The following is a 20,879-nucleotide window of genomic DNA, read 5'->3' as shown; positions in this document are numbered from 1 at the left end:
TTGGTAGCCTGCTTTGGCGCGTGTGTGGTCCTATCCTAACCCCTGATTGGTAGCAACTTGAAAAGCGCAACGCTCGCCATGGCTCACTTTAGCTCCCTGCTTTTGGCTTATGTCTCCTCTTTCTCCTCTGCCTCTTCCTTGCCGGGCCACACTGCTCGCTGGAGACGAAGAATAGTGCTCCTAGAGTCGTACTAATCCGGCCATCCCCTAATAATCTACCGATCGGAGACTCGGAGCAGTTGTTGATAACACGGGCTGCCAGGCTGGTCCAGTCCATCACAATCTGCCGCCCTCCCGAGCGCTCCCTACACTGGCAATCATCGCCGCCGTTCGGAGTCGTCGAGACTTGCTTGAGAGTAACAAAGAGGATGATCGTGGAGGCAGTGGCGCAATGTGCGCCTGTCAAAGAACCGGGGCTGAGGGAGAAAGGAGGGAAAAGGGCGATACATCATTGCGTGGAGTCGGCTAATGCCCTCGTAATCATGCCCGGCAAGTGTTCATGGCGTGAATCATGCAACACCCGACCTGACCTGGCTCCGAAAGCATTTTTACAGAAACACGGCTACGCACTTGCAATGCGCTATACGAAGGCGATCGGACACATCGGCAAAGCTTGCCGACCTTTCGCTGCTCGCAGTCGCGGTCCTCTACCGGGCGCCGCTGTGCGTACGCTGCAAATGCGCTGCACATGGCGCGTCCGTTCCAGGGCCAGCGCGCGCCCAGGCTCGGCAGCCCCCACGGCCCACGCCGTGGCCGCGGCGTCATTTTCTTCTCCGCCCGGCGGAGGTGGGGCGGCCGGCTGGACGCGCTGGCCGCTCGGGGGAAAAAAAAGATTCGGGGGGAAGCACGAACGAATGATTCGACCACAAGGGACGATTACGGAAGAAAATGTCTTCAGATTCCAGGTCCGGCCTGCTAAATAAAAGTTGGAGCTGGACAGTGCAGCGCATGTGTCGTAGCAGCGTGGGCGTGGGGAGTCCGTTAGGGTCAAGGTGGATAGCCGTTGGCAACGGTGCACGTTCGGATCGCCCCGCCGTCCCCGTCCCGTCCTGCCAGCACTCCGCGGCGGCGGAACCGCACATGCTGAATTTTGCCCACCTTTTTTCGCCTTTTTTTTGCCGACCTTGAGATTGGGCCACCGGCGAGACACCGACGAACAGCCTAGTGGTAGTACGGCAGCCTGAGATAGACGACAGTGTCGTGACAGCGAGACAATGGTGACTTGTCGTTTGGTTTACAGAATGCACCGATGCGGAGTGATCTGATCCTAGATACGAAGCTGCTGTCGCAAGTACCACGAAGCGCTGTGCACGTGTGGGGTGGTGCCGGGCGGTGCGTGGCATGCACCATAAACGGCTTTGGGGGTCCGCGGGGGCCGGCAAAATCCCGCGTCCTTGGCTTCTGCCCCAGGCTCAGGGAATGGCGCGCCGCTTGGAGCTTGGCGCTCGTCGTTGCGCCCGTGACCGTGAGCGCGGGCAGCCTCTGCGGAACCGGACCGGCCCAGAATTTGCCGCAGATCTTGTTGGGATCCGCTGCTAGTACCTGCTCCGGAGAGGACCGCGTACGTGTGCCGGGTGGGCGCCGCGAACCGCGAAGCAAACGCGGCGCGACTCGGCTCGGGGCGTACGCTGCCAGATCTTGGGGTTTTGCGCCGCTGCCGACCGCGGACTGCCGTGACGGGTCCTCGCTACTTTTTTTCCTCCTCGCCAGCCCCGCGGCTGGTTTGTTGGGTTGGTATTCGTACGGGTCCTCTCACCTCTGCAGTTGCATCACGGACTAGCTGATCACGCCGTGGACCATCGGCCGCCCGGGCCCGGCGCCAGGCCGTCCCCGTTACTAGGCCCTGTTCGGCAGGGCTGCGGTTGATTCGTAGGACTCAGCTGCGGATCCAGGAAATATTTTAGGGGGACTGAACAATACTGTTGCTCGATCTTAAGTCTTAACTCTCTACATTATAGAACTTTGCCTAAAAATTCATAGAGGGTCTACAGTAATTTGCACTGATTCGGTTTGGGTAGGGGGGCTTGAGCCCCCCGCCCCACCGCTGGATCCGCCCCTGGTAGGACTGATTTGTTGTGAGAGAAAATATTGTTCCTATAACTAAAAAAATAGAATCGATTCTGGCTGATAAGCTCAAATGAATAGGGCCTTGGTGGGCAAGTAAATCGTGCCGTGTTTTCCTTAAAAAAAAGTAAATTGTGCGTGTCGCGTGGTCCTTTGGATTTGGAGTTAGGCCTTATGTAGCCTCTCCTAAAGTTTACTCCTTATCTCATCGAATATTTACACATACATGGAGATGAATCTTTTAAGTCTAGCTAGTCCATAATTTAACAATGTGGTGTTACAGTAACACGTATACTAATAATGGATTAATTAGACTTAATAAATTCATCTCGTGGATTACTGACAGATTCAGTAATTTATTCTTTTATTAGTATCCGAACACCTCATGCGACATCTCTACGTGACACCTGATGTGTCACCCTAAAACTTTGCACCCTAGATTTAAACAAGTCTCAGTGAGTGCCCTCCAAGCTTGAAAGTACGCGAGGACGAGTAGATGTACAGCCTGTTCGCTTTTGGTTTTAACTTATCAGTCAGTCAACAGTATTTTTCTCTTACAATAAACTAGCATCAGCCGAATTTATTAGCCTAAAAATCAAACAACAAACAGACCGGTAGATGGATGGCAGGGTCGATGGCCGCATTGTGTGCCTTTAATCAGTTCAACTGAAGAAGAACGGCATATGCCATTGTTATCAGCTTTACAGGCGGTGCCGTGTGGCGATTTACTACCCGTTTTCGGTGTACTGGCTTTCAGCGGTCCCGGGCCAGCTAGGATAACAGATCTGTGAAGTTGACAAGTCGAGAGTGGCCACCGCCAGCCATTAGGGATTGATGTGAACTCTGGTACATGGAAACATGGTAGCAGGTGAGCATCAAATAAGCACGTACTGCTCCGTCAAGTTTCACGAACGGCTGTACACAGACACAGTGGCTGATACTAACTACTACGTCCCGTAAAAAGAATCGCCGTGGAACTCGTGCTGATTAATTTTTAAAAAAAGTTTTACTAAGTTTTATAAAATATTAGCAATATTTATATCTTCAAACAAATTTATTATAAAAATATATTCAACTATTACGTTTTTCATTTTTAGTTGCTTCTGTTACCATGGGAAAACGTCACTACCGATAGAACTACAGCCGGTTTCACCGGTGACATAGAGACGTCCCAAATGAGAGCGGCATGTAGATCACGACGCTCGATCTTTTCTGATCTGACGTTACCACGGAGGGAGGGTGCAACACTGCTTATCTTATCCCCACCTCTGGCGCTGCGCACTGCTTATTTTAGCCAAAGACCGACGACCAGCAGCAGCAACGGCAGAGCTGCAGAGCCGCGCCGCATCGTGCCTACGTGGTGGTACCGCGCTAGAGCTCATGGACAGGCAGAGCAGAGCCTGTGGATGTGTAGCGACGCTTCAGTGATACAGATCTGGAGAAGTGGAACAGACCGGTGACGAACCGATGGCGCCGCATGTGCAGCGACGCAACGCCACTTTTCCGGTTATTCGCACGCTTGTCTCGCGTGGCGCGGCGAGGAGTGCCCGCTACGCTTGTCTTGTTTGCGCCCTTTTACAACAGGATCTAATTGCTGCGCATATCGACTTCATATCTCGTTCTCAGTTGACAACTAAATCCCTGCCCTTCTTGTTTTAATAACAAAATCCAGCTGCTGTGGCAACTGATCAAGCCTGTTCGCTTGCTCATATACAATCATGGATTATAAGCTAGAACGGTATTTTTCTCTCACACCAAACCAGCCGTAAATAATCCACGATCGTTTACGGCCTCATTTACGGCCTGCCGAACGGTTGTGTATACCCACCTTGCTTTGACTCGGAAACTTATCAGCGTTATGGCTTTATCACACTGGAATGAATGATGCGCAGCACGGCAGCAGGCAGCACCAAGTGCAGAAGAAGATGCAGAGCATCTCATGAGTTCCGGCACCTTGGCAAGTGTATCATGGGATGCAGCTCATCTACTTGTCATGATTCAAGTACTCTAGTGAAGCCCATGGACACGAAGAATAAAGTGCGACATCCTCTTCCTCCAGCTTTCCTCGTTTTCTTTCTTTCTTTTTTATCAAATGAAATGATGACCAAAGCAATGTGTAATCATCCAAAACATGGAGACAGTTTCATACAGGCTACTATACTTGAACAGCTTATCGTGTATACAGAAAAGAATTGGCATCCTCGTTTTTTCTCTATTCAACAGGGGCAAGCAACTACTGCAGAGAGCAAAGGTGCTGCTCATACTATCCGAAAAGAAAAGGAAAACAGAGCTGGGTCTCAGCTTTAGGAAGAACCAGATGATTACGTTGTTCTACTCTTGTTTTGCCGCTCTTAACATACAGTGTGTACCGATCCCATGGATTGCTCTAGCAGAAGATATTTGATTAAGATGAGGAAGACACAGTTTTGTTATTTCTGACCAAATTTTGGACAAAGAGCTCTCCGGCACGGTAGGAAGACCGAACCTGATAAAAATCAAAAGATATAAAGTGAGTTCTTGTTACTTGTGTGGTACTTTAGCTTTATAGTGCCATTTTGGAGTGGTGTTTTTTTTTCGGTATTTACTGCTTAGAGGGTAAAACTGAAGGGAGTAATCAGCTGCATGTAACACTTACCAAGGGTCCGCTAGCAACATATCGGAAACCAACCGATTCTCCATACTCCTTCCAAAACTGGAACTTTTCGGGAGTCACATACTCTCTTACCGTTAGATGTCTTTCTGTTGGCTGTGATATCAAATAGTGCCCAATGTTAATAACAGGAAGAAGGGATGACAGGATATCTAGATTCAATAGGTACCGTGGGTATGAGCTAACCTGCAAGTACTGACCCAAAGTAAGGATGTCAACACCAATTGCCCGTAGATCCATCATGGCTTGTTTCACCTCTTCATCAGTCTCTCCAAGACCGAGCATGATAGAAGACTTTGTAATCATGCCCTCCCTGCAATCTTTTGCATGCTTGAGAACTGCCAAGCTCTGATCATACCTGTACTCATGAGGCGACAGAAAAGATGTTTACAATGTCAGAGATCATGATTCATCAGATAGAACATAAGTACAAAGGTTAGCTGGGAATTGCCAGAAGATACTAGTTTAATAATTTCTGTGAATAATGTCATCAACACTAGCATTAGCAATGAGATAAAGAGTTATATAAAATCTACTCAAATGAACATAGCATGCCAGATGAACTCATGAAAATTGGGCCTCAATGGCATGTTTATTATCTAAAAAAAATGTTAGAGCCATATAAAGGAAATCCATTCAACAATTACAAACTAACATTAGAAAGTAACACAACCAGGAATTTATCAAACTATCTTTTTAAGACTTTGTTCTTCATTTTAAGCTTGCAATGTGTATAATATATCTACCTGTTTCTTTTCACATGTTGTGTAATACAACACGTTCATGCACGCTGTGTTATTGCTTCAGCAGCAGCTTGCTACCTAGAAATATAATTTTCTTCAATTGATAAATGTCGGTGGAACTGGATCAAGTTTAGATTCACGGTTGCCAGGAAAATGGATTTAACAATTAAGACTGAACCCACAAACAAAAACGCATAAGCGGCCTGAGTTGATCATACTCAAATACACAATCATGTTGGGGAATTGTCGAAGGCCAGGATCCTGCAACGAAAAGGTGCAATGCTTTGTTTGCCTTTGCTAGGCCAGCTTCATCCAGGACATGGTAGATTATTCTCATGGAATGAAGGATGTAAAAATAACAATGCTACTCCATGCCAACTTCTCCCGAGTTACACTGCTTAGACCATTTAAGTCCAAACCTCAATGAAACCCGTGTCACCAGTCCGGGTTTGAAGGCTGGCACAAACTTCTTAAGGGAAAAGGCAGGGGGACGTCTCTCTCACTGGTTGAGTCTTTTTTAACTACAAATGGAGCTAGTTTCAACAAGAGAGCTCTAGTTGTATATGTAGGTACATCAACTATCTTAGGCATCCAGAGACCCTCAAGATTCATGCAAGCACATTACCATGAACCTAAGATGAGACGCTCATTTCAATTTCCAAAAGCTTGCGTCACTCGTGGAAGATTTGATGATGGTAATAGCACATGCACTCACATGTACAAGTGGAATAAACATATCGCAATTGAGAATATCACAATGTTAATTAAATGACCAAAAGTCTGGAACTTAAAAAAGGGCGTACCCAGTGCAGAGAGCTCCCGCTCTGTGCGGGGTCTAGGGAAGGGTGTCAGTGGTACCCTCGCTCGCCACTGACACCCTTCCCCAGACCCCGCACAGAGCGGGAGCTCTCTGCACAGCTTGCGTCACTCGTGGAAGATTTGATGATGGTAATAGCACATGCACTCACATGTACAAGTGGAATAAACATATTGCAATTGAGAATATCACAATGTTAATTAAATGACCAAAAGTCTGGAACTTGACTGTTTAAAATTAAATGTTTCAGAACTTTCAACGGATAGTAATCTCTAGGGGTCAATGACACGTGGGAATTTGGAAATTGAGTTAACTGTACTTCAGAGTTTACATTTCAAAAAATTCTAAAAGAAACGAAATACTGTGAGCACATTACCCTGCCCGGGGATCCCTCACAATCCTCTGTAGACTCCTCACAGTTTCAATGTTGTGCGCATAAACATCTAGGCCAGAGTTTGCCAAAGATGAGACAGCCTCCAGGTCACCTCGAAAATCCGAGGTTAAGCACTCCACCAGTATTCCAGGTTTGAGCTCCTGACGAGAAAATTCAGAAAACATCAGCCAGTACTTTTACCCAAGTTCAAATTTTAACAAACTAAGACACAGCAAAAAGCATGGGATAAGGCAGACCTTTAAAGCTCTCACTGTCTGAGCAAAATGGCTACTTCCACCATCAGGTAAGTCATCTCTATCGACACTGGTTAGCACAACATAATCTACTCTGGAAAGAGCAGCATTCCTTAGATCAGCCATGTAATCAACCACATAAACAGAAACAACATACAATTTATAGTAAAAATGCACTGTTAATTGTTAAGTCTACTTTGATATCACCAATTACAATTGCAACGATTAGTCACTCAGAATTATGAGAACCTAACAGTTTATAATCTGCAGATGATCAATCAGGCAGGATTACTAGAGATCATACCCCCAGCTTGCAACAGCCAAAGCCGTGTTTAGAGGCTCCAGGGGATCCGGCGGCGGCGGCTTGTTGCTGGTCTTGACAGCGCAGAATCGACAGCCGCGCGTGCAGGTATCACCAAGCACCATGATGGTGGCCGTCGCGATGCCGTCCCCTTCGCCGCCGGCCCCTCCACCTCCGTTCCAACACTGCGCCCCCAAAAGCAACCGGTTCCGTCAGAACTCAACACACCAAACCAAAGCGCTCCTCTCGCAGAAACCGCTGGCACTGATCAGCTTCTGCTAGGCTCACGGGTAGGTACTGACGCGATGTGCGTCACGCGGATGGAGACATCCGTGTGAGTACCTCGCCGATGTTGGGGCACTGTGCCTCGACGCAGACGGTGTTGAGCTTGAGCTCGCCGATGGACTCCCGCAGGCGAGCGTACTTCTCCCCCTGCGCAGCGCGCTGCCGCAGCCACGCGGGCTTCTTCACCTCCGGGTCCCTCCCGGTGTACGGGCCCACAGGCGCCCTGGACGCCGTCCCCACCGTCGGCGCCGCCTCACCGCGGCACCGTGCCACGGATACCAAGCCGCGTGGCGCCACGTGGCCCCGTCTACCGCCGCATCCAGCCAGCACCGGCGGCCGCAGCGGCCGCGCGAGCGAGCTCTGCATCGTTGCCTGCGGAATCGGGCGTGCGGTCTGTAGCCGTGGTCCGTGGAGGCGATGTGTTCCAAGCGGAGCGGAGGGGTGAGGTTGTTCCCGTTTTACCCCTTGTGTGGGAGCAAACCAGCTGGACGATTTCAGAAGCCAGGGGTAAAATAGGGGGGCAATTTAATTTATTGCCACTCTTACGGTTGCCACTCCTCTAGTTGCCAGTGTTAAAAGTGCTCCTACATATTTGTCACTGCATGCAATTTGCCTTCTACGGATTTGTCATTTTCGCCGACGTGTCGTGCCAGATGAACTCGCCAGCGTGGAAGGCAGCCTGGGAGGCCTGTTTGGGCCTGGCAAATGACCTTCCTGCCCCTCGCCCTTTTCTTTTGTTCCCAGGCCGGTCCCGGTTGGGTCAGAGGCACCCCACAGCACTCTCGTAGCTTCTCTCACCCCCACTCCTCCTGTGTACTACTGATGGAACATGTATATGGACACATGATGAAAAATACATGCTGGAACATGGTGCATATATGCTGAAAAATGGAAGCTCAAACTGCCACAAATTACCATAACAACATACATAACTGATCAACAACATGCATAGATCCATACATAAAAGGTCCACGGTCATTGACATTAGTTCTTACAGCAGTGGCACATGACAACCATTAGTGGTACATGGCCATACAAAATAGGTCCTTGATCCATGACTGAATAGTTTCGTTAAAGTAGTGGCACATGATAGCCATTAGTTATACATGTCCATACATAACAGGTCCATCTAGAAAAGAAAACGCATGCAAAATATTCAACATAGAAGCCTTAGTTGGCAGCTTTTGTTGGTGTGGATTTCTTCACCTTGGATGCTAGTTGTTTCTTTCTTGGTGTCATTTTCTTTGGAGCAGCTGCTGGTACTATCTCCAATGGCACCGGTTCCTCCAAGTCCAACCTCCTACATTGAATAAATAGTTAGATTTGTATTTATGGTTTTTTGTCAAGTCAATGGTGGCAACAAACCTCTAGCATGGTGGGGCTGCCTCCATTGATGCTGCACTGGGACAAGAGCCAAACATGGCGGCTGTGCTATTGCCTCTCTTGCTGCTCATGCTGCTTCTGCCGCCGCCTTTGCCTCCCTTGCTGCTGCCCTCTTGGCTCTTGGTGTTTCCTCTCCCACTTCTGCTGAATCTTCAATAGTTTTTTGCTTCTTCCTTCCAGGCTTTGTTGCTGTCTTCTTGGTCCTCTTCCTGTACACAAATATTTGTGAAAGTTAGTAATTAAGTGTGACAAGAAACAAAGGAAGTGAAAATGTAATATACCTTTTCTTGGTCCCTGTGAGGCTACACCTCCAGCTAGTTGCTCTATGGCCAAGTTCACCGTAGCCCTTACATGTCACTTGTCTTGTTGGTTTGCCTGACCTCTCCAAACAGCTTAGGGTTCTATTCTTCTTGGTCCTACCTAGTGGTTTAGGGTCCTTCACCACAGGTGGAGAAACCTTGAAACCCTTGTCTACTTTAGGCCATTGTTGCTTGTCAGTTATGTGTGGTATGACTCCTGCATAAGCTGATTGCAACTTCTTCACACTGTATGCCTCATGCACATATTTGCTCATGTCTAGCTGCCTCTCAATAGTAATCACTACAAGAGCATGTGAGCAAGGCTTGCCACTAACTTGCCACTCCCTACATGTGCACTTCTGCTCTTCAAGATAAACCACATGCCTTCTAATTTCCTCACCCTGGTACCATACAGTAACTTCAGCTTCTCTAGGATTTCCTTTGAACACTTTTAGATGACCAAGTCCCTTGCTGGAAGCATTTAACTGATGAATTACAGCTGGTAGAATGTCCCCTGACATGGCTACCGAAATCTTCCTTCTCCTTTCCCAAAGTTCTAGAGTCTTGATCCTGATTGCATCAGCTAGTGAGTCTAATGGCAAGTCTTTGAACTCTTTGATCCAAGAATTCTAGGACTCTGCCAGGTTGTTGTTTATGTAGTCACATTTAATTTCTTCTGAGAACTTGCTTCTGGCCCACTTTAGTTTGTGATGCTCATTTAACCAAGGCCAAATGTCTGACCTTCCTGCAGTAGCCTTTGCCATTAGCTTGTCAAACTTCTCCTCTGAGTATGCTCTAGCTGCTGGCCACATGTACTGACCAGCATAGGTGGAACCACAGAACCTCTTCTTCATGTTCTCCATCAAATGCCTAAAGCATTCCCTCTGCTCTACCCAGGGGAATACTTGCTTAACTACAACCTCTAGGCCCTTGCAGGCATCTGTGCAGATAGCCAAATGCTCTACTGGCCCAAGTGCCTTAGCCAACTACTCCATGAACCAAATCCAATTTTCCTTAGTCTCAGACTGAAAGAATCCAAAGGCTATTGGAAACATCCAATTATGACCATCTATACCATTGGCTGAAGGCAACTGACCATTCCACTGGCCATTAAGATGAGTAGAATCTATGCTAATGTATGGCCTGTAGCCCTCTAAAAAACCATCAATCTGAGCTTTGAATGCATAGAAAAACCTACTGAAGTGAACCTTATCTCCTACTTGAACAGTGTCTATCTCAACCACACTTCCAGATGACCTGAGCTCTACCTCTGCTTTGAATCTATATAACCAATCAAAAGAATCATCCCACTTACCAAAAAGCTTATCTGCAGCCCTCTGCCTACCATACCAGCAAGTCTGGTAGTTGATCTTGACCTTGTATTGCTTCTCAAGTTCCTTCCTGACTGCCTTTGCCCCCATTGAGGGGTCATCTCTAAGTAAAGGAACTGCTCTCTCAGCAATCCAGGCCTGGGATGCCATCCTGTTGAGTACTCTTGATCTAGAAGCACAAGTATGAGTATTCTTGTTTATTTGTATCTGCAAAAGAACAATGACAAATGTCACATATAAAACAATGACAGAGATGTTTATTAAAAAACAATGGCAAGTTATTCAAAAAATAATGGCAAGTTATTCAAAAAAACAATGGCAAGTTATTCAAAAAACAATGGCAAGTTCGTATTATACCCTGACACTGCCATCAATCTGAGTTTTTGCTCTAATAATCCATTGGCATCCTCCAGATCTGCAGAAACCCCTAAAACTCTTTTTGTCTGATTTTTAGTGCCCAACTCAAACTCTTTAACTATAGAATGTTGTTTCACTGCCATTCTAAATTCAGGCATTGATGGATAGATTTGGCCTACAGACATATCAGGATTATCTCTGTCATAGAAATACAAAGGCTCAAACTCAGCATTATCATCAACAGGCATAGCTGATGCATCCATCTCTGCTTGAAACTCAGGAGGAATGACTGGCACAGGTATCTCGGCTGGACCATCACCACCATCTACAAGATCATCTACAGCTTTGAATCCCATGGCTTCATATATTTTGTCCTCATCTACTAAGACAGTGGCATCCCCATCTAATTCTTCCTCTTGTAATATAGTGTAAGCTGACCAATCAATTCCACGATCATCTAAGTTAGTATGGTCTGGACTGCTACAAGCATCATCAGTGCATTCAACATTAGCCTGAGCATTAGCTTGCTCTGCTGTTACACCGGATGTGGAATGAACACTATGCTCATTTGGCACATTTGCCTTTCCTGCATCCCATCTAGGCTGTCTGGATGATTCCTTATCCCTGTCAAGCACCTCACAGTTCACATCCATTTCCTTCTCATCCCATCTGGCCTCTATCATCTCCATGAACTGCTCGTCAGTAGTAACCTTCCACTCTGTCCCATTGTCTTTGTCCACACCCCCAAACAAGTAACTGCTGATCCCTACCCCAAATGATGTTTGTCCTCATTTCTTCCACAAACTTAGACAGGGAGCACTGGGTGCTAAGATCAAACCACACATCATGCTCTTGCTGAACCATTTCCACAATGTCATCATAATCACCAGTGGCTGTGTATTTATCAACACAAACATGGATTCTAAAAGCATTTCCAGGATCAATCCTGGACAGAACCGTAAGCACATTAAAAAATGTAGAAGAAAGGACTGCTGGATCCCAAAATCTACAGCACATGCAAGCTCGAACTTACCAAGGAGGGTAGCCAGTCCCCTTCATCTTAATGCATACGAATCAACAATAACCGCAGTGTGACTACATTGGATGTAACAAAAATAAGATTGAAACCCTAGGTTCAGCAGATTTGGGCGAAATGGTGTTCAGGGGAGTACGATTCGTACCTACTGCTCGTCGTGCGTCGAAGAATGGGGACAGTACGCCGCGCCTCCTTCCTGGCCGCCGCCACTGACTTGACCGCCGCCACTGCCTTGACCGCCGTCGCGGCCAGAAGAAAAATGGGGGAGAGGAGGATGGAGGCGGGAGCCGGAGTGGGGGTGGCGACCCGGCCCGAGGCCGGCCTGGCTACACCGACGGGGAGGTCGTCGGCGCCTTCTGCTTGTCTGTCGCCGCCGCCATGAGGTTCAGGGAGAGGGCACTGCGTGAGTTGGAGTAGAGCCGGTGGCTTCTCGGTCCGGGATCGGTCCTTTGCCTGGCCCAGAAAAGAACGTGAGGTGGAGGAGGGGCAATATGGTCATTTGCCACGCCCAAATAGGGTTCCCAGGCTGCCTTCCACGCTGGCGAGTCCATCTGCCACGACACGTCGGCGAAAATGGCAAATCCGTAGGAGGCGAATTGCATGCAGTGGCAAATATGTAGGAGAACTTTTAACGCTGGTAACTGGAGGAGTGGCAACCGTAAGAGTGGCAATAAATTAAATTGCCCAAAATAGGGGGTCGAAATTAGGCCGGCGATGATACCAAGGTTTGCTTGGCTGGTTTTTGATTGCCTGCCTTCCTGGCTCCTGCTGCTTGTTCCTGGGTTTTGTCGTCGTTGCGAGGAATTGGGTGTTGGTAGGTCAGCCTTAGGATTGTGGTGTTGGAGGCTTAATTTCCACTTGATAAAGTTTAGCGCCACTTGGAATGCGCTAACTCCAGCAAACGCAGGATTTTACCCTGGATTTCTAGTGCTAGGGAATCAAACAATTTTTTTGGGGTTCAGTTCCAAACATGCCCTGGCCTTTACAAAGGATGCTCTGATCAGATGCGATTATTTGAACAACCTTCTGTATGAGCTTGATCACGGTATGAGCGTCATATCGATCTAGGCAACCTTTTTATGCCCTGCTATTAGGAAAAATCTCAGCGCAATGGGATTATGCTCTACACTAGGATGAAACGAGAACCAATTCATACCTTTTTCTTTTGCAATAATATCAAATGCAATTCTTTAAACAATAGAGCAACTGCAGCTCATTGATTCAGACGAACGAAGCAGTCAATAACGTCAATATTTTCACATCACGCTATTAAATGGAGCTAACAATTAACATTCCTGAAAGAATGGATTCGAGCTAGGGCCTGGTTTAGATTCCAAGTTTTTTCACTCTCTCTTCATCACATCAAATCTTTGGACATATGTATAGAGTATTAAATGTAGATAAAAAAAATAACTAATTACACAGTTTGATTGTAAATTACGAGACGAATCTTTTAAGCCTAGTTAGGCTATGATTGAACAATATTTGTCAAATACAAATGAAAGTGCTACAGTGCCAAATACTGATTCCCAACCATCATCTAAACAAGGCCCGGAAATCACACAGTTCACGAAGGCAGACGGCTCCACACTCCGCTAAGAATAGAGGGGGGACATGATGAAAGGCTGACAGCAAATAATCAACAAACGCCCTGTTCGCTTGGCTTCTAAGCCGTACTTTTTCAGCCAATAAACAGTATTTTCCTCTCACAGCAAATCAGCCAACAGTACTTTCAGCCATGACTTATCAGCCAAGCGATCAGAGCATTTTGCACAAAGACTAGCAGCCAAAGAGCCCAAGACTCAGGAAGACAGGAGTAGCTCAATAACATTATGTCAATATATAAATAAACCCAGTAAATGTGCAAAGCATTCCAATGACCTACGAAGAAGATCAACTGTAGAAATGTAAAAGGGTACATTTCCTGTTCCAGTATTCCACTATAACAATATCAGTGGGTATCTGGATCTGAAACCTTAGATGACTGAAGGCCAACTAGAAGAATGTATCTTTACCGAAGCCTAACAAGAGTACTCCATTGTTCGAACACAATTTGATCTAACTGAAGTAAACAAGACGCTAAACCACCCCCACATACTTTGACAGCTGATACTGGGCACCTTCCACACGTGAAAAATAACAAGTAGAAAGTCCCCTGATAACCCAACCTGTACAATCACTGCTAAACTGGTAGGAATGCAAATGTGCCCACCCGCTCACCGGAGGTCTTCTCAGGCTAAAAACAACACCCACTATGGTCTTCTTCGCTGGAGCAGATAAATGTTAAAAACTAAATTGCCCCATGACCACCAGTTTCAACACTGCACAGAGTTACAACAGTATAGGTACGTACATGCATAGTCTATTATAATATCATCAGGTGGGTGCTATATTAAATGACCCACATAAGGGAGATTTCACTGGTCTATTCGATTACTCTGAGTCTGAAACCTAAACTTACGTCACAACCTGAAGTGAAGGCTACTTTCCTGAGCAAATGGAACTTCTCCAAGCTCGCTCACAACTTATAACGGGGCATGCATGTCTTCAGATACAATAATTATCAACTGAAGACCATCTCATCAATGTTTAAAAGCATTGACTCTTTGCCCTTGTGTGTCCCCTTCAGTTACATCAACCAGGAACAGATTCTGAAGTTATGTGCCCACCTCTAGCACCTGAGGGATTGAAACCTGTTACTGGCATGGATCTCTGAGCAAAATCAAGAAGCCGCTGGCGTTGCTGCTCGTTTGTATGAGGAAGGCTTGCACGAAGTAGCTCAACAGGCATCTCCTTGCTAGTAGCTTTGGAAGCCTCAGGTCCAATTCCTGAGCTTGGTGCCTGCATGACAAACATCTGCTGAATACTTTCAAACTTACTGACACAGTATTTTGTTAGAAGCCCAAAGAAAGCATCAAACGATGCCTGCCAGAGAGCACGGTTTGGCACAGTGTAGCTGGCTGCAGCATGGCGATCAGTCAGTAACTCAGTTGCTCGATCCAGTACTGATTTAATAACTAGAGAAGCCCCATCACCAGCAGAGCTACCAAGAGGGCGCAGGGGTGGCTGTTCAGATGAACAGACAACAGCAGCAAGGCAGGCACTAAGAGCACCAAGTTCCATGTGATGCACACAAGACGAAACAGTCTTCGCAAGAGCAACTGTAATTTCTGCTGCACTAGAGTCTGATGGCAAACCCCCAAACAAGAACCTCAAATGGCGAAAAATAGCCATGCATACTATCCGGGTCAATTCGCTGCCAGGGACAAGAAGCCGAAGGTAACGTGCTAAAAACTTACGTCCTTTGGGCAGAGAAACAATGCGAAGAAAAACAACATCGTCCTTCAGGGCTAACCCAGATGAATGACCAGATTTGCTGGGTCCGAGAGGATCAACAAACTGCAGTGATGCTGCTAGACCTTCCAGGAGGACTTGCCGTCTTCGCTTCAGTTGGAAAATGTTGTCCTGTGACTGGCTAGACTGCAACAGACGGTCAGTGTCATCAACCTCAAGAAGAAGGCAAAGGGCGTCTTCAACAGTGACTCTTGCTGCAAGCATTGGTTCTTTCTCCAGGGGCCTCACAGTAGACTTCTGATCATGAGAGCCATCAGCAGATGAAGGATGGTCAACTTCAAGAAGAGACCGAGGCCTACGTATGGAAGAGAAAGATACTCTTCCAAGAGCATCAACCTGAAGATATGTGTGCTGATCACTGCTGGATCGAGACTTGGATGGTATATCTTTCATTGATGTTGGGGAGAAATTGGTCTTTTGCTTAGAAGTGGCGCCCCTTTTTGCCATACAAGCTTGATGGTAGTAATCAACAACATAAGGATCACTGCTGTGACTTGCGGAATGCTGCATCCTTAAGATTGATTCAATCTCTTCAGATGACATGTACTTGGATCTAAACTTTATACCTCCACTGTCACCATTCTGGCTACCAGTATCAGATGGTGGTTGAGAGAAGCGAATGCTATGCTTTCCCCTCCCCGACCTTGATCTCTTGTCTCTTGATGAATGAGAACTGCCAACAGAATCAAACCTGCCTGTAATCTCTGCAGAGTGATGGGGATATAGCAGGTGTGGAGTTATATTGAGGTAATTCTGATGGGGTGATTGGACCTGTGCCAATCTCTGCTGATGCTGAGAAAATAGGAGTGACGGCATTGGGCTATTAGGAAGTGACAATTGTTTGTGCAATAGGTTGGGCAGTAGATTAAGATGTTCCCCAGTGAAAGGGTTACCATGGTTCGACCAATCATTTTGCACTGGATTGTTTACAGGCAGGTTAAGAGCACCATAAGGCATTCCTCCCGTGTATGGCAGACCATGAGATGGTCCGACCATATGGTATGGAGAAGCAGAAAGTGACATGCTCGGAGAACCCATTTGGAGACCAGCACCAATTGATGGAATGCTCCCATGACGTGTAAGGCCTTGAGCAGGGTAAGGGGATCTACCACCACCAGCAACAGGTGGTGGGAATGAGGTAAATGAAGATGTCTTTGGTAAAACGAAAGGTTCACTTGACCGGTGCTGCAGTGGCTGCTGAGGGTAGGAAGATGTTCGACTTAGTGGTCTGGAGTTGGAATCCCCTTGCTGAACTGAAGAATTGGATGACCACCATCTTTTACTTTCGTGGAATTCCTCATTTTCAAATGTGTCTTGATCTCCCCAGTTTGAAAACTCCACATCCTCAGCCCAGTCAACAGTTAAAGAACCTGAAAAGGTTGTTGCATGGTTCAGTGACAAATTGAAACTTAGGCATATATGAAATCTGATTATCTGGCAGATAATTCTGCAAAAAAAAAAAAAAAATCTTAAGGCAATAATTATGCCAGACTCTTGATACAATAAAGATTCCCTCAAATTCACAGTTCCACATGTTAGGCCATTTTTTTCTCTCAAACACACAGGAGAGATGTGTATCTTTGTATTAAATATAGAAAAAAGGGAAAGAGTCCCATACAAAGCAGCCTCCTTACCTCACCCAGGCTAAACATTACACAAAAAATATTAAATATATAAAAAAAAAATCAAACGATGAGGCACAGCAGAAAGAACATATAGTCAACAACGAACTGACAATTCCTAAACCACTATAGTTTGAGCATCAGACTTCAGACCAGACATACCACAACATAAACACCATAATATTAAACTTCAGAGCAGCATGCCATAAGGGAAGAAATATCACTCACTTCCTCTTGAAATGGATCTCCTGTCCCCAATAACACCAGGATTCCGGATTCCACTAATGCTTCGGTTCAACTGCCAGTGAAAAGTGTGAATTTTCAGTGTGTGCCAAGTAACAGAAAGAAAATATAATAGCAAGCAAGCACAAAAGGAAAGGCTAAAACAAAGCCATCCATAAACCAATCCATGAGGAAGCTATACAAGATTACCCTTAGAAAAAAATATCATCCTTAAACCATGTTCATTTGCCACAGCCTACGAATATTGGGGCATTTAACTGGCGCCTAAGATTTGAAAATTGTAGGTCATGATTCATATCATTGTCATGCCAAAAGTGCAAACATGTGTTTAAGCTGTGTCATTATCCAGTCCCAGTGGGGGCACTGCCTCACTGGTACATTGCCTAATAAAAGCTTGTTAGCTATGGCGATAGCGAAAACTTCAATGGATATCATTAAGCATAAAGGTTGCCTTTGAATTATGGTCTCAAGTTCCATTCAGAACTCAGATCGATTCAATTAACAAAATATGCATAACCGTTCTTCTCATATCGTTTCAAATACCTAAATATAAATTTGAATTAGAGCTAGCTAATCGTATAACTGGGCCCAGAAAAACCTGCTATTAAAAGGGAGCATACACTCATCAAAGCAAACACACCAAAGCCAGATAAAGTTAAGTTTCAAAACAAGAATCTCAAAACAAGTAGCATACCTTAGCAAAGGTGCTTGCAAGATCATCAATGTCAGACAGGTTACTCAGATCGTCAATCTGCATAGCACAATAGTTGGGATTGAAACATATCATGAGGGTATAAAATATTGAGCTTCAGAATTCAGAATGAAAAGAAATCAAAGCACTAAAAAAGTGTCATGTGCAGCAGTATAGAGAGCGACCCCAGTTACACATGCATGCACCTCTCAATGGAACATCAGCTTCAAAGGTTATCAATTCAAAGGTTGAACACTACAGCTACTTCATCATTAAGTACTGTATGTAGACTTTGATCATCATAATTAACTCCAAGTGACAGTTTTAGATGTGCTCGTTAATTCCAAGTAATTAACTCGTACCCACTAAAAGTTGGATATGCTAATTTGTCATTAGCTACCAACATTTGAACAAGTAGCACTATCGCCAACACTTGGAACCAGTTCATTGTAAAACAAAGCCTCATGGTTATCCTCGCAATCAACTATGGGTCCCAAAATGCAGAAGATAAGTCAGCTTGTGCCTGAAAAAAATATTTGAGGGTGGGGCAGCACAATGAAAAGTATTCCAGAAGCTCAACCACACCAAAATCTCAAGAAAAGCCACTGTGAACACTATTCATTTCATTATTTTCACTTCATCCAAATAGAGCATTCAGTGTTACTACCCTTTCCTAAAAAAACTAACATCTACAATGCTCTAGTTATTCTTGACAGTGTCTTAACAATTCAACAAAATGATGTGTGCAAGAATACTCTTCTTCCATCTCTGTCGTGAATAACTCAATCCAATAATGAAGCTAACCCAATCCAATAACAAAGCTCTTGTGGTACCAAGCAAACTTAAAACAATTTATTCCACACATCTAGGGTGCCTACGATCAAGCACACAATATTCCACTACAATCACTCAAGTGCCCAATTTTGGAGCACTACTGATGTGAACCTCAATTCCACTAAATTTTGCCCTTGCGGCCCACAGGAATATATTCTGGATTGCTTTCCGCACTAATCTTCCACTATCAGTCAGGCCATGCAAAAATTGACATGTACCGAGAAAGAATAAAGCATACATGGGAACCAAACGCACAAACGAGGAACGGGAGGCACACAATTTATAAAGAAATAATAAGGCAACTTTGTCGATATGGTTCTGGAATCTGCACCTCATCTCCAACAGAGTTCAGCCGGTACAGCCCCTCGTCTGGCCCACCGAATCCACCACCATTGCCATCACTGCCGGCTTCCTCCAAGCCCCCGAGCTCGAACCCGTCCAGTGGCTCCTTCCCGAAGAAGGCGTACTGCCCAGCGTCAAAATTATCTGCAGTAAGAAACGTCAGATCATCTGAGCATCGGCAAGAGACGACTTTGTTCAACCCTGACTACGAGCAACAACCACGAACTAAACGCAAGAACATCACAGGAAACAATTCCAGCAGACAAAATCGATTTTTTTTGTTAAGGTTCCTGAACCCAAAGGCCTCACTGGAACAATTCCCCATCGTAGCCTGAAAATTCGCATCAGAAACACCGCAACAGGGGCGCCGAACAGAGCACCCACCAAATCGACCCCAACAGCACCAACAACCAGCCAACCAACAACAACAACCGAACGAACCGTCGACCAGACCAAACGCGGCAAGAAACCCACCAGCGCAGCGGATTCAGCGGCCAGGAGGCTCACCTGCGGCGGCGGAGGAGGACGCACCGCCTCTGCCCTCGGGCTCGACGCCCAGCATCTCCGCAGGACCCCCTAGAAGCAGTAGCAGCAGCGCCGGTAGGAAGCGGCGGCGCGCATCTGGGGCTAGGGCCTGTTGGCGCGATTTCCTTCCGGGCTTCGGATCTGAGAGCTGGGCGAGGGAAATAGAGAGATAGCTCGGCCTCGGCTGCTGCTTTACTTCTCACCTCTCTCTCTCTCTCTCTCTCTCTCTCTCTCTCTCTCCTGCTTTAAATACAAAATATTTCCGAAATACTAGACGCGGCAGGTGAATTTATGACTCCCAAAGAAAACTAGGCCGCGTTTAGTTCGCTGCCGATTCGGCGCCGGCTGAAATCAGTGACACCGTAGCAACACTGTAGCGTTTTGTTATTGGGTAATAATTGTCTAATCGTTGACTAATTAGGTTCAAAATGTTCATCTCGCAAAGTACAACCAAACTGTGCAATTAGTTTTTGATTTCGTCAACATTTAGTATTCCATGCATGTACCACAAATTTGATGTAATGGAGAATCTTCTTTTTGCATAGTGCCAAATTCTGGAATTTGGGGCAACTAAACGTGGCCCTAGCAGTATAGGATGAAACCTACAGAAAAAAGGAATTGATTTTTCCCCTTCGAGGTAGTACTAACAGGCTTCTGAAAAATAGGATCTCAAAGTCAGGCACATCAAGGGGAGAAGAAAGAGAGGGGTAGTAAGCAATTGTAGTCGTAACAGTGGAGCAACTAGAGGGAGATTGGCAATTGTTGTGGTAGATGAGATGCTGAAGAAGGGATAAGATCACGAGGGAAGGAGGAAGAGGGCTTTCAGTCTGGCTTGTATGTCACTCTATCTCATTCTCACCTATTTATCTCTTTTTTATTTGTATGTATGAACGGTGCTTTTATCTTTCTCTTTCTATAGGATGCATTTTTTTAATTAGACAGGATTGCTTAGTCTATTTTATTTTATTATTTTGGTGTGGCTGCTAATCTAAGGCCCCGTTTAGTTCTAAAAATTTTTAGCTTTTGGCTACTGTAGTACTTTCGTTTTTATTTGGTAAAAATTGTCCAATTATGGACTAATTAGGCTTAAAAGATTCGTCTCACGATTTCTCGGCTAACTGTGCAATTAGGTTTTTTTTCGTCTACATTTAGTATTCCATGCATGTGCCGTAAGATTTGATGTGACGGGTACTATGCAAAAAATTTTGATTTTTGGCTTCAACTAAACGGAGCCTAACTCTGTGCTGCTCCAGTACCATGCTTTCTCTCTCCTCTATGATTGTTTGTCTCACTAATGGTGGTATTGGGTGTGGATTTGGCATTGGGCTGGCAGTTGGTTAGTGGTGAACGGTAGGAGGAGCTATTGGCCCCGTTC

At 45.8% G+C, this 20,879-nt stretch overlaps 2 protein-coding genes and 1 long non-coding RNA gene across 4 annotated transcripts; all 3 read right to left on the bottom strand.

Moving 5' to 3' along the window:
• Window positions 1-4,165: 4,165 nt before the first annotated feature.
• On the bottom strand, window positions 4,166-7,922 carry LOC136453070 (lipoyl synthase, chloroplastic-like). Of its 2 annotated transcripts, XM_066453648.1 has the most exons (7): window positions 7,545-7,919; window positions 7,206-7,387; window positions 6,905-6,995; window positions 6,651-6,808; window positions 4,901-5,072; window positions 4,700-4,810; window positions 4,166-4,549 (listed from the first exon to the last, which is right to left on the bottom strand). In XM_066453648.1, the coding sequence occupies exons 1-7, from the start codon at window positions 7,851-7,853 to the stop codon at window positions 4,469-4,471; spliced, it is 1,104 nt and encodes a 367-aa protein (XP_066309745.1). In that variant the 5' UTR covers window positions 7,854-7,919; the 3' UTR covers window positions 4,166-4,468. The 2 variants fall into 2 exon arrangements, with proteins under 2 accessions (XP_066309745.1, XP_066309746.1); XM_066453649.1 differs by lacking the exon at window positions 4,700-4,810 and having other exon boundaries at window positions 7,545-7,922.
• Window positions 7,923-8,693: 771 nt separating this feature from the next.
• LOC136453069 (uncharacterized) lies at window positions 8,694-9,392 on the bottom strand. The gene is made up of 3 exons (XR_010758946.1): window positions 9,152-9,392; window positions 8,853-9,079; window positions 8,694-8,787 (listed from the first exon to the last, which is right to left on the bottom strand). It is a non-coding gene; the product is annotated as an uncharacterized lncRNA (long non-coding RNA).
• A 4,318-nt stretch (window positions 9,393-13,710) lies between these two features.
• LOC136450494 (protein PAT1 homolog 1-like) lies at window positions 13,711-19,720 on the bottom strand. Its single transcript, XM_066450948.1, has 5 exons — window positions 19,487-19,720; window positions 18,969-19,123; window positions 17,807-17,863; window positions 17,098-17,167; window positions 13,711-16,617 (listed from the first exon to the last, which is right to left on the bottom strand). The coding sequence occupies exons 1-5, from the start codon at window positions 19,539-19,541 to the stop codon at window positions 14,528-14,530; spliced, it is 2,427 nt and encodes an 808-aa protein (XP_066307045.1). The 5' UTR covers window positions 19,542-19,720; the 3' UTR covers window positions 13,711-14,527.
• Window positions 19,721-20,879: the final 1,159 nt, after the last annotated feature.

Source organism: Miscanthus floridulus, chromosome 5 (genome assembly GCF_019320115.1).
Source record: "Miscanthus floridulus cultivar M001 chromosome 5, ASM1932011v1, whole genome shotgun sequence".
In the NCBI taxonomy this organism is placed as follows: domain Eukaryota; kingdom Viridiplantae; phylum Streptophyta; class Magnoliopsida; order Poales; family Poaceae; genus Miscanthus; species Miscanthus floridulus.
This window is presented reverse-complemented; position numbering and strand designations above follow the sequence as displayed.